This window comes from Chanodichthys erythropterus, chromosome 5 (genome assembly GCF_024489055.1).
Source record: "Chanodichthys erythropterus isolate Z2021 chromosome 5, ASM2448905v1, whole genome shotgun sequence".
NCBI classification, from domain to species: domain Eukaryota; kingdom Metazoa; phylum Chordata; class Actinopteri; order Cypriniformes; family Xenocyprididae; genus Chanodichthys; species Chanodichthys erythropterus.
The window spans coordinates 3,705,923-3,718,503 of NC_090225.1; the positions used below are offsets into that span (position 1 = coordinate 3,705,923).

At 36.4% G+C, this 12,581-nt stretch overlaps 1 protein-coding gene across 6 annotated transcripts in view; it reads right to left on the reverse strand.

Moving 5' to 3' along the window:
• LOC137020325 (adhesion G protein-coupled receptor A3) overlaps window positions 1-12,581 on the reverse strand; it is a 186,753-nt gene that overhangs the window by 22,349 nt on the left and 151,823 nt on the right. For all 6 annotated transcript variants that reach the window (XM_067385692.1, XM_067385691.1, XM_067385690.1 and 3 more), the window contains one exon: window positions 4,995-5,122. In XM_067385692.1, the coding sequence (XP_067241793.1) occupies window positions 4,995-5,122 (128 nt within the window). The remainder of the gene's footprint in view (window positions 1-4,994; window positions 5,123-12,581) is intronic.

A 12,581-nucleotide genomic window follows, 5' to 3' on the forward strand; every position in this document is an offset into this window, starting at 1 on the left:
ATGTTGTTCTAGAACTTAAGTATACCTTTCAGCATTGATGGTGCCTTTCCAGATGTGTAAGCTGCCCATGCCACACGCACTCATGCAACCCCATACCATCAGAGACGCAGGCTTCTGAACTGAGCGCTGATAACAACTTGGATTGTCCTTGTCCTCTTTAGTCTGGATGACATGGCGTCCCAGTTTTCCAAAAATAACTTCACATTTTGATTCGTCTGACCACAGAACAGTTTTCCACTTTGCCACAGTCCATTTTAAATGAGCCTCGGCCCAGAGAAAACGCCTGCGCTTCTGGATCATGTTTAGATATGGCTTCTTTTTTGACCTATAGAGTTTTAGCCGGCAACAACGAATGGCACAGTGGATTGTTTTCATGACAGTGTTTTCTGGAAGTATTCCTGAGCCCATGTTGTGATTTCCATTACAGTAACATTCCTGTATGTGATGCAGTGCCGTCTAATGGCCTGAAGATCAGGGGCATCCAGTATGGTTTTCCGGCCTTGACCCTTACATACAGAGATTGTTCCAGATTCTCTGAATCTTTGGATGATATTATGCACTGTAGATGATGATCACTTTAAACTCTTTGCATTTTTTCTCTGAGAAACTCCTTTCTGATATTGCTCCACTATTTTTCACCGCAGCCTTGGGGGAATTGGTGATCCTCTGCCCATCTTGACTTCTGAGAGACACTGCCACTCTGAGAGGCTCTTTTTATACCCAATCATGTTGCCAATTGACCTAATATTTTGCAAATTGGTCCTCCAGCTGTTCCTTATATGTACATTTAACTTTTCCGGCCTCTTATTGCTACTTGTCCCAACTTTTTTGGAATGTGTAACTCTCATGAAATCCAAAATGAGCCAATATTTGGCATGACATTTCAAAATGTCTCACTTTCAACATTTGATATGTTATCTATATTCTATTGTGAATAAAATATAAGTTTATGAGATTTGTAAATTATTGCATTCCTTTTTTATTCACAATTTGTACAGTGTCCCAACTTTTTTGGAATCGGGTTTGTGTATATATATATATATATATTATATATATACACACAAATATATATATATATATATATATATATATATATATATATATATATATAAAACTGTTTACTGTTAATTATATGTTTGTGTAAATTTGCCATGAAGACAACAAGTGCTTATGAAAACTACCTTTTGTTATAATACAAACATTTCAGTTTATATTTGAGTGTAATTATTATATCTGAAAATAAACAGCAGTTGAATATAATACCTCTGTTGTTAATTGTAACCTCTGATATTGTAGTATACGAAATGAGAGGGTTCCCTGTATAGTTTGCAACATTATTTGGGAGAGTTTTTTTTCCTTAAGAAAAACAAAACTATCGGTATCGGCCGATATCATTCTGAATAATTGGCTATCGGTATCGTATATATACATATATATATATATATATGTATATGTGTATATCTATATGTATATGTGTATATCTATATGTATATGTGTATATCTATATGTATATGTGTATATATATATATATATATATATATATATATATATATATATATATATATATATATATATATATATATATATATATATATATATATATATATATATTTATTTATTTATTTTTGTTTTTTTTTACAGTGGACGTCAACATGACAACAACATCTCGATCCAATCTATCAAATTTTACAACCTGAAATCACTTGCTCTCCTTTTTATTTCCTCTCAGAGTGAGTAGATCCAGACGGCCAGTTTCTTAATAGCTTAGCTTAAATTAAAAGTCATTACAAAAATCACATGAACCCACTGCCCATGACGCCTTAAAACACTGTCTTTGTAAGTTCTGGAACAGATTTCCTCTCTGAGAGCCCATAAATCATGCACTCTGCTTGGCTGAATGAGCAGGTGAGGCGTCTCTCTGGGTCAGGAGCTTTAACCTGGCATCACTCCATACAGCCCTACCAGTGTGTGTGTGTGTGTGTGTGTGCTTGAGAGAGTGAGAGAGAGAGAGAGACTCATGCATGTCTCACAGCCTGCAGGAAAAAACGATCTGATGGACTTTAAATAGGTCTCACAGCATTTCCATTTACACTCTTGATAAAGTTGGCAGGATCAGCAGCCAAATACAATCATGCTGTGATGGATACGCCTGTCAGACTCACAACTCTGACATCAACACTGAAGTGGCACTTCCTTTTATAGACTGACTAGCTGACTTATTTCATTGACCATATATTTAACTTATCATATATTTAATATACACTATGGTTTAAAAAGTTTGGAGTCAGTACGATTTTGTAATGTTTTTGAAAGAAGACTCTTTTGCTCATCAAGGCTGCATTTATTTGCTCAAAAATACAGGAAAAATTGTGAAATATTATTACAGTTTAAAACAGCTGTTTTCTATGTGAATATATAGTAAACTGTAATTTATATGCAGAGATCAAAGCTGAATTTTCAGCATCATTACTCCCGTCTTCAGTGTCACATGATCCTTCAGAAATCATTCTAATATGCTATTAATTTTAGTTTCTTTAAAAAAAAAGGTACTCTCCAAAAACTTTTAAACACTGGTGTTTAATAATTTAATATTTCAAAGACAAAAAAAGTTCCTTTTTACACAGGATCATGTAAACAGGCAAACTGATTCAAGTATACGCAGAAACTGAGGGCTGAATTCACAAAACAAAGACACCATTTTTACATTCTTCACTTACACATCTTATTCACAAGCAATCCAGGTTAACACAGTCAAGTAGACTTTATAGTGCACTCTGGATGTCTGTGGTGAACTTCAGGCCATAACATCAAGATTAAATCTCTTAAAGAGACACATTAGCCCCAGATGTTTACTAGAGAACTCAATAAAGATTCATTTGCGGATAGCCGAAGATAAGATGACACGAAGTTCAGACGATTCTGTGGCTGGAGTGTGATTTCCCCAAAGCCCTGATGATGGACTGATTTCATCTCAAGTGTCTGGCTTGTAAATGAAGGAATCTAAGTCTACAGCTCACAAACACAGACGAGATACGCCTGACTCACAGCCGAACAGTCAGAAGAAAAACAAACAGCAAACTGAGATGAAAGCTGCGGAGCAGAAGTGTGACAGTATGTGAAATCTGACAGACGGAGCGTTTAAAGCCGTCCACTTCTGACTCATGAGTGTCTTCATGATGGAAGATCAATAAAGCTGAACTATTGCAACCTTCACCAGCACATCTACAACAAACTGAAAGAGGACCTATTATGCCCTTTTTCAAAGTCTGAATTTTGTTCTGGGCTCTACTACAATAGGTTTTCATGTAAAAAAACAATTTTTTCCCCTTTTTTCCCTCTCTTCCCAGTCTGTCAGTAACGCTCTGTCTCTATGAAGCCCCTCCTTCTGAAAAGCACAGTGTGCTCTGATTGGTTGGCTGGAGCAGTTTGTTGTGATTGATCAAGCGCTTCGAGCATATTTGGGAAATGTCCCGCCCCTTACCATAACCGCCAGTTTCAACAAACTACTAACTAACTTAACCAGGCCCCGCCCCTTTATTCTGCATATTAATTATTTAAATGAGCGATGTGTTCGTTTCCGGAAGAAAACTCAAGACTACAATGGAGGAGTTTCAGGGAGTTCAGAAACAGTGACACTGAGAATAACTAACAAACAGCAACATTACACACTAAAGACAGATGAACATGGAAAAAAGCCACTTCGTGAACTGATCTCTTCTTCTTTAGTTACAGCACCAAATAAACATGAATGAACATCAGAAGGAATGTTGAAAGATACAATACAACTTCCTGAAATGAATCACATCTCATGTAATCGATCAATCAGTGTTTCAACTGTAGAATGACATCAATAAATCAGCTTGAAAACAATATCACGCAACGTCACATTTATCTCAGAAAAGCCATTCAATGACCATAAATCAAGCTAGTAAAAAATAAATATATAAATGAAAAAAAGCAACGTAAACAGTCATGACTAGGGGTGGGACAAAATATCGATATGGCGATATATCGTGGTCCTTCTCTGTGCGATATGAGAACCGTATCGCTGCACCAAATATTTTAATAAAGAAAAAAGAAAAAAAAGTGCTATAAATAGATTTCTCTGCTCAAAGCGTTACTACTTCAAGGCGGCGCTCAACACATGAATGAGGGAAATGTGAACATAAGTTAAAGAGGTTATTAACAGTCTTGATGCACTTTTATATCACTGATGTGACAAACGTAGACATCTTTGACGTTCTTCACTGAGCACTTAGATATACATGGGAGCGTTTGAAAGCATATATTAGGGATCTGTGCCTGCTTTCGAACACCCGTGTACATCTGTGTAAGCGTTCGGCGAAGAACGTCAAAGGGTCTGTTTGCATCTGGTCACTTCATGCATTTTCTCTGATCTGATAGCTATCCGATCGTGAAAAGATCAGGTCTAAATGCCCTCCGAAACGCATTTGAGACGGATTTAAATCCGATCGCTCTTCAGGAGATGGTCTGGGACGCATTCCAGTCAAAACTGTGCATCAGTCTAAATGCATCTGGCTGTTGAAACTACATATGTAAATTTTACTTCTCCCTAAAATACTAAAACTGAAACATGTGAGAGTCAGATATGACAACTATACTGCATCACGCATCGCCGCAGATCTCTTCAGCAAGCTGACGCTCAAACTGTTCGTTTCACTGTGTATCAAGTGCCGAGGAAGAGCTGAAATTCAGATATGCTAATGGACATTTTGTTTCTGACAAATCACAACAGACTGGGCTGTTTGACCAATCAGAGCAGAGCAGGCTCTCAGAAAGGCGGGTTTTAGAGAGACTGAATACTTAATTGAACTGTTTCAGACACTGTGAGAAAAGAGCTGATGCTTCAATAGATATTATGAGAAAATAAAGTGTTTTTTCGATATTGAATGCATGCAAACCTATTATATGAGACTCCAAAACAAAATTAGGAACCTTAAAAATATCATAATAGGGGCAATTAAATGCCCTACCTGTGGTGCACTATGTAGGTGATGATGGAGGCAAAGAGACAGAGGAGCATGACAGCCGTGCAGGCATAAACCACCGGGTGCAGGAACTCTCCCGGGTACGGAGGGAACGACAGCACCTTCTTCAGATCCTGAGAGACAGACAGACAGAAAAAAAAGAAAGAGAATCAGTTTCCGGCAGGAGCATCAGACACACAGATGCTGCGTTACCATGACAACACAGACTCATGACTCAAAAAAGTGAGCACTTTCCACACAATCAGTGTCTCATTGCTTGTTTAAAGCCTTAAAGGAATAAATATCAAATAGTTTTCATGATAAGATTTAAGTGAACGTAAAATGAACGTGGATAAATTTAACATCCTGTCACTGCATGATCTTTCCCATTTAAAAGAAGACAAAATTCCATAATTGTAACATCCAGGAAATTACATCATTTCATACACTATGTATATGTATATATGTTTACAGATAAAGCTGGTTATACAACCTTATAGAGCTGGGCGATTATATAGTTTGCAGTTACATTTAGTAATTATAAACATTCAAGCAGTTTAGATTTGCTATATATTATATATCACTTTATGTGAGCGTACCGTATGCATGCTGATAAAGTTGGATATTTAGTAGTTGTAGGTTGGAGTTATTCATTCGTTATGTGGTGATATTGAGAAATATATATTTATGCAGGGTTAAATGTTTTTAGGATTTATTTGAAAGTTAAGTGAAAATCATGGCATAATACCTATACATAGCACATAGTATATAGAAATAATGCCCAGAATTTTGGTTTCAAAAATAGCAAACTTCCCATAAAATAACGACCAATCAGGCCTATTTGTGGAACGTGCCAGTGAGTGTGTAAAGATGCTGTGACCTGTTTACTAGACAATAACCATCAAAACCACACCAGAGGTCACATACAAACGCATAAAGACTCTGCTGAAGCAGTAATACAGTAATAGTGTGTGTGTGTGTGTGTGTGTGTGTGGGTGTTTTAAAGGGCTCAAGGGCCGGCAGCGGTACAAGGCTTTTCACTCACTGCAGCGTTTAATTGTGTCCTCCTTGACCCTGAGTTTAGTGAAGGAGCAGATACAGAAAGAGAGGAAGTCAGATGAATGACAGACAGTGAGAAAGCGCGACACATGTGACCACTAAAAGGTGCAGGACGAAACAATGAGTCCGAAGAAAAGGTCAGGGTGCTTGACTGTTGTTGTAGTCAAGACCACCTAATCTGAGACCAAAACCAAGCCCAGACCAGCAATCCTTAAAGGGGTCATGAATTGAGAAATCAACTTGAGCTTTTGATATGTAAGAGGTCATTGTACTATAAGCATATCCTGTAAGTTTCAGAACTGAAAACTTCCTTGTTAGTCAAATAAAAGCTTTTATTGACACCAGACCCAACGAACGACCAATCCTGGAAAATGCCTATAGATAGGTGAAACTCCGCCTCCACAGAAGAAATCAACGCCTACTTCATCATTGCAACATTAGCCCCACCCACTGGTGTGTTAGTGAGATGAGGAGGAGAGAAGAGCGACACAGGACTAAAATAACATTACCTTTCAAAGGATCCTAATGCAGGAATATGGTTATTATTGTCTCAACTGAGCTTTTTATCTATAGTGGATTCTTTGGTAAATCAATCTCATTTTGGCGCAGGCTTTTCAAACAGACTTTTACGATATGAACTCGACAGTAATGCAACAACATGTCAGTAACTGTGTTCATTCTAATGCCTGATCTGGTATTAATGATTCATGTACAGTCACATGTTCTTTGTCTGTGTGTCAGTAAATCAAACCAGTGACTAAACGCTCAACTTCACCTTGTTTCTCTTAGTAGCAAAGCTGCACGACTTGTTGCACTTATTGCAATCTTTTTTTATGCACAGCTTTTCAACGAACTATGGCTCCAAATGCTAATCTATCTGAAAGCCCTGCAAGTTTGAGTCGCTTATAATGTACATTTGAATGTAAATTTGTTATCTACTTCTACTGCAGGGCATATTTGTTTCTGCGCAGGAGCGCCCTCTGGCTTTCAGATGGAGAAGCATTTATTATTGATCACAGAGCCGTACAGCACTGACAAGCTGCGCATAAAATAATCACAGCATTTGCCAAAATCGCGTGTGGTTTAATTGCAATATATCACGCACCACTACTTAGCAGGATGAAAATAATCTTATTTAAATGGTGATTAAATTATATATTGAAAGAGATCAAAGAACGCTCCCTTTACAATCGCTGGAGCTGTCAATCAAACAGTGCGAGTTATTCAGTGACTGAGCTCTGGACTCTTGACTCACATTTTATTCAAAGAATCTCTTAGTTGCATCACGTTTGTACTGTTATTAGTTGCTCACGCGAGACTAAAACACTAACTCGATATATTCACATCAGCTTCATCATCAACCATGTCACGTCACTCAGGCGGCCTTTTGGGTTTATTTCCAGCAATATTAAGATTAAACAAGGGTATACCGTTTTAATCTTTATTTTAAAATGAACCATTTTCCAATATTTCATTAAAGGACATTCACTGATGTCTGTGCTGAGATAGGGCTGGACGATATGGCCAAAATTTATATCATGATATAATTCTTAATTTCGGTCGATACGATATAATTCCGATATCGATATGAACTATATAATAGCCTCAGAAAAACTGCCAAGAACGGCCACAACGGATGTCTGTATCTACAAACGTCTAAAAAATGAATTAGCCAAATCTATGAAATCTCTTCGTATAAAACTATATAATATTTTTAGAAATAAAAACAGTACAAATAAATTTATGTTCAGCTTTTATTTGTATTTAGCCTTCATACAAACATAAAAAATAAACATAAGACTCACTCACTTTAGTAATATTAATATCTTTAACATTAAACTATAATGTAGGCTGATTTTATTATCCTTAATATAGATTAAAACAAAAGTGTTTCAGCCAAGATAAAGATTGTGAACAGTAAAAACAGAAAAAAACAGCGAGAAACAACAAAAACACATTGCTGGGGCAGGGACGTTGTTGAGTTTTGATGACACTAGGGGTGCAACGGTTCAAATTGCTCACGGTTCGGTTCGCATCACGGTTTTAGGGTCACGGTTTCGGTACCTAACCCTAACCCTAACCCTAACCCTAACCCTAACCCTAAAAATAGGACTACTGTCAAATAAAAATAAAGAAAATAAGAACAAACAATCAAGCTACAAGCAACATCACAAATAAGTACAATAAAGCAAATATTCAAATAAAATAAACAGTGCTTTTTTTCCCTTTAAGACATGCACGATCCAGTACATATACTGTTACACATGCGATGTCTTTCTCGACTGTTATACGTTCACTTAAGACATAACCAACTATGTTTGCTAGGATACTCGCCAAGACTGGCATGTTGACATAATTTTTGTATGAATGTGTCCGCTGAAGCGCAAGACTTGAAAGAGAACTCATTTGCGCGCTGACTGAAATAAGCGTGTGCGCGCTTCGGATGAGCGCACACAAATCTTCTCACAGCGCGTGCGAGTTCTCTTTCGCGCCTTGTTCTTGAAGGTTTAAATCAGCAAGGCTTAAATGAGTTTAGTTTAAACAGATAGCATCGTGTGCTGTTCAGGTCTCACCTGCGCTGGCGCGCTATCAACACCCGGGTGATAACGGCGTAAATGACTGGACATTAGAGCATACGGCAGTTAGCTGTTAACAGTTTACAAAGAGTGACTGTTTTGTCCACGCTTTTTGATTATCGTTGTTGTAACGTTTTGCGCATCCATCGACTGAAACATACATTATCTGAACACTGTCTGTCTGTTTTCCAAGTTGCTATTTTAAACAAACCATATTAACCGATATGCTGAGCACTGGCTGATGGCTTCGTGTCTCTGTGGTGTACGTCATCACGCAAATAGCCAATCACGTTCTGCTCTTTCTAACGGCTGCGCCTCAAGTCAGTGAGAAATGTTGTAATGTATATATCGAAATACCGGAAATGTGTTTAAAAATCATATCACCGTTATCGAAAAAAATTATATCGCGATATATATTGATATTGAATTATTGTCCAGCCCTATGCTGAGACCTGAATATCTTCTGACCTTTGACCTGCACCCGTCTGGATCTGGAATCAACCAGCAATGGCAAAAGCAAAATTATTTTCAGGAGAGAAAGAGATGAGGTAAGCATTGCTTATTAAGGCTGAGTGGGAGAAATACACGAGTACTAAGACTTGTAAATATTCATCTCCATAAACTAGGCGAGGGATTAATACAGACACACACACACACACACACACAAATCCTCTGGCTGGCGGTCTGAACATTCACAGGCTTGATCCTCTTATGAAACAGGCTGCTATGAAAACTTAGAAAAAGCATCTAAACTAAAACTGAGATCAGACCAGCACAAGAAAATGACATGGCAGCACTGATAACACATCAATACTGAGATTATTAACCTCATCAGATCAAATGAGGAACATAATATCAAAGACAACAGACCTTCATTACAAGTAATTTTGAGCAGTACTGTGAATATTATATAAATTAATGTTATTATTCTAAATGAATCATGTAACGTTTGTTGTTTACATAATGAATTGCAAAAAAATTAAAAAATAAAATAAGAAATTGTGATAAAATGACTAAAATCTTATTCTCTGGAGGACACTGATCTGATATAAAGATAGTAAGTTCAACTGGTGTGTGGTTTAATAAAAATAACTGATGAATGAAACATTTCCAGTAAATCTGTTTCCATCAGGACAGACATGGAAAACATGATGTTCTGCTGTTAAAACAGGACAAATGATTGAATAATTACACACTACAATCTGGCACTGCCTCAAATATATAATTTGTGCATAAAAACATAAAAAATACCCTGAATTTTTACTCATTCACAATTGAAAGTTAGATTATCTTTTAATAATGGAAGCCTGACATTAAATAATACAAAAAAAAAAAAAACTCTAAAAAAAAAAAAAAAAATCACTAAAAAACTTTTTGTTGAGTATCATATTTGATACATCAGGCTTTTATGGCTCATAAATGACACAGTGAGAATATGGAGGAAAAAACAGATGAGTTTTATTCAGAGACTCAAACTGAGCAAAAATATGCAATTTAGTGCAGATGCTGATATTTATATGAATGCATATAAATGTCAATATATGCAAATAATATGTTTTAGTAAGATGATATTTAAATGCTTAGTTTTATGATCAAAGTTCTGTAGTTTTAATACATTTAATGCAATGCAATGCAATGATGATTGACAGATGAACAAATAAACCTTCCTCAAAAGCCTGAGGATCAGATTTGATCATATTTGATTTTTCTAATAAATGATGTCTGGATAATCAAGTAAACCGAAAATGCTTTAGCCCAGTTGAAATATTACTAACAATATCAAAGTTATTCTGATGTTTACTTGATAAAAATCAGTGCAGATTTCACAGAAGAAAGACACGAGCTGAAGGAGGACATTTGTACAATTATACTAAAAGACTTTCACTTGATAAAATAGTCTAAACTATCAATGAGATGACAGAATGTATGTAGAATTTGCCCAACAGGTTCTTCAGCAAAGTTTGATCATTTAGAGGCCTTTGAGTATCAAATATGATACAGTAGGCATATTCATATAGCAGAAAATGACACAAATGATCTCAGAACATTCCAAGGTTCAGAAAGTTCAACTATCTACATAGGAAAATATGACTGTAAAACGACCAGGATAACTAGAGGATTACACAGCACATCTGACCTGAAATAACCCACTGCATGTTCACTAACATATTTATATCACACATGAAGGATGTTGAGGAGATCTGAATTGTCAGCAGGTCAGAAGTCGGCTGTTTATATCCCAGCCATGCTGTAAACAGCAGGATTTACAAGAACATGTTCCCTCTGCAATTTTACTAGTACCATCATTAAAACACTACAGGGGTGTGCCGATCAGGGTTGGGGGTAACGCATTACAAGTAACACAAGTTACGTAATCAGATTACTTTTGTCAAGTAACTAGTAAAGTAACAGGGCCGTTTACACAACACCGTTTTCAACTAAAAATGGAAAACTTTTTATGTGTTTTGGCCATTCATTTACACAACAACTGCATTTTAGGGGCGGGAATCAGTGTGCAAGTTTTTGAAAACAATACTGTTATTGTCTACATGTAAACTACAAAAACACATAATTTTTACAGTGACATCACCATCTACTGGACTAGCATGAATAATTTTTAGATGTTTTCGCAAATCTGTGTGAATGGGGATCATTTTGACAACATTGTTGTCTGTACGTGAAAAACCTTTCTGTTTGTAGTACAACATCGTCGTGCAAATGTACCCTAAATTTGTACATTTGTATTTTGTTATATTGACATATAAAAATGTGACAATATGTATTGGTGATGAATCGTGATATAGAGTTAGTTTTATCCGAGACTCAGCTTACTGTATTTATAAGTTATAGTTCACCCATAAATTAAAATTCAGTCATACACTCACCCTCATGTCGTTTCAAGCCTATAGACCCCTTAAAAGTTTGTAAACATTGAAATGTTTCCTGGTGGGTGGGGTTTAGCTGGAGGCAAAAAGAGACGCTGGACTCAATGTTGACAAGCGTAAGCTAGCATGTTTTAGGAGGGATGTATTAAACATAGATGCAGAAGAACTGTCCGAATATGTACAGTCACTGACTGCGGGAGCGTGACAGCTATTTTTGTAAATTAACTTTTGGATATTTCCTAGAGAAAATATGAATTACTTTCGGGGAATTTTGTCAAGGCTTATTATCTAATGTAACCTAACACTGGGCTAACTATGATTATGGCTAGCAATATGGATTATTTTAAGATACCATTCAAAGGATGGCACACACATCTATCACTGTATGTTTGTTTAACATTTAAGCTAGCTAGTGCACTGAAAGTTGGCGACTTTTCACCTATAAAACAGAAACTTGCTGATTTGTACTAGATAAAACCAACACACCATTACATATGCATCGATTATTTTACCTGATATGAAGTGTGCACTGCAAACACGAGCATTATTTATGATCGTCTCCACCCAGTCTGTACGCCGTATTGCATTCAACCACAATTATCTTTTTGATTTCTGTGAAGGAATGTCTGCCGGGATCTGGTAAAACTTGCAGCCAAAAACACAACAAGACGACATTTTAAAGTAAAAATCTCAAACTTTTAAAAGTTTGAGATTCATTCCCAAAAAATTTACAAGATTCTAAAAAAGGTCATAAATGCATCGTAAAAATAAGCGGTTTAACCCAAGTCTTCTGAAGAGACATGCTCGTTTTATATGATGATCAGATTCAATGATCAATGCACATACTGGACTTTGAAATGTACATGTGAGGGTGAGTAAATGAAGACAGAATTTGAACGTTTGGGAATAGTCATTTTGACATGCTTTAGAAATCCGAAGCACACCAGACTGACAGCACAGACATCATTTAAATCAACATGTTGTGTTTAATAGTATGATGATTCAAAGCATTTGAGATGGTTTATTCTTATGTAAGTGCATATAGAAGGAGAGACAGGACACAGTGAGCAGCG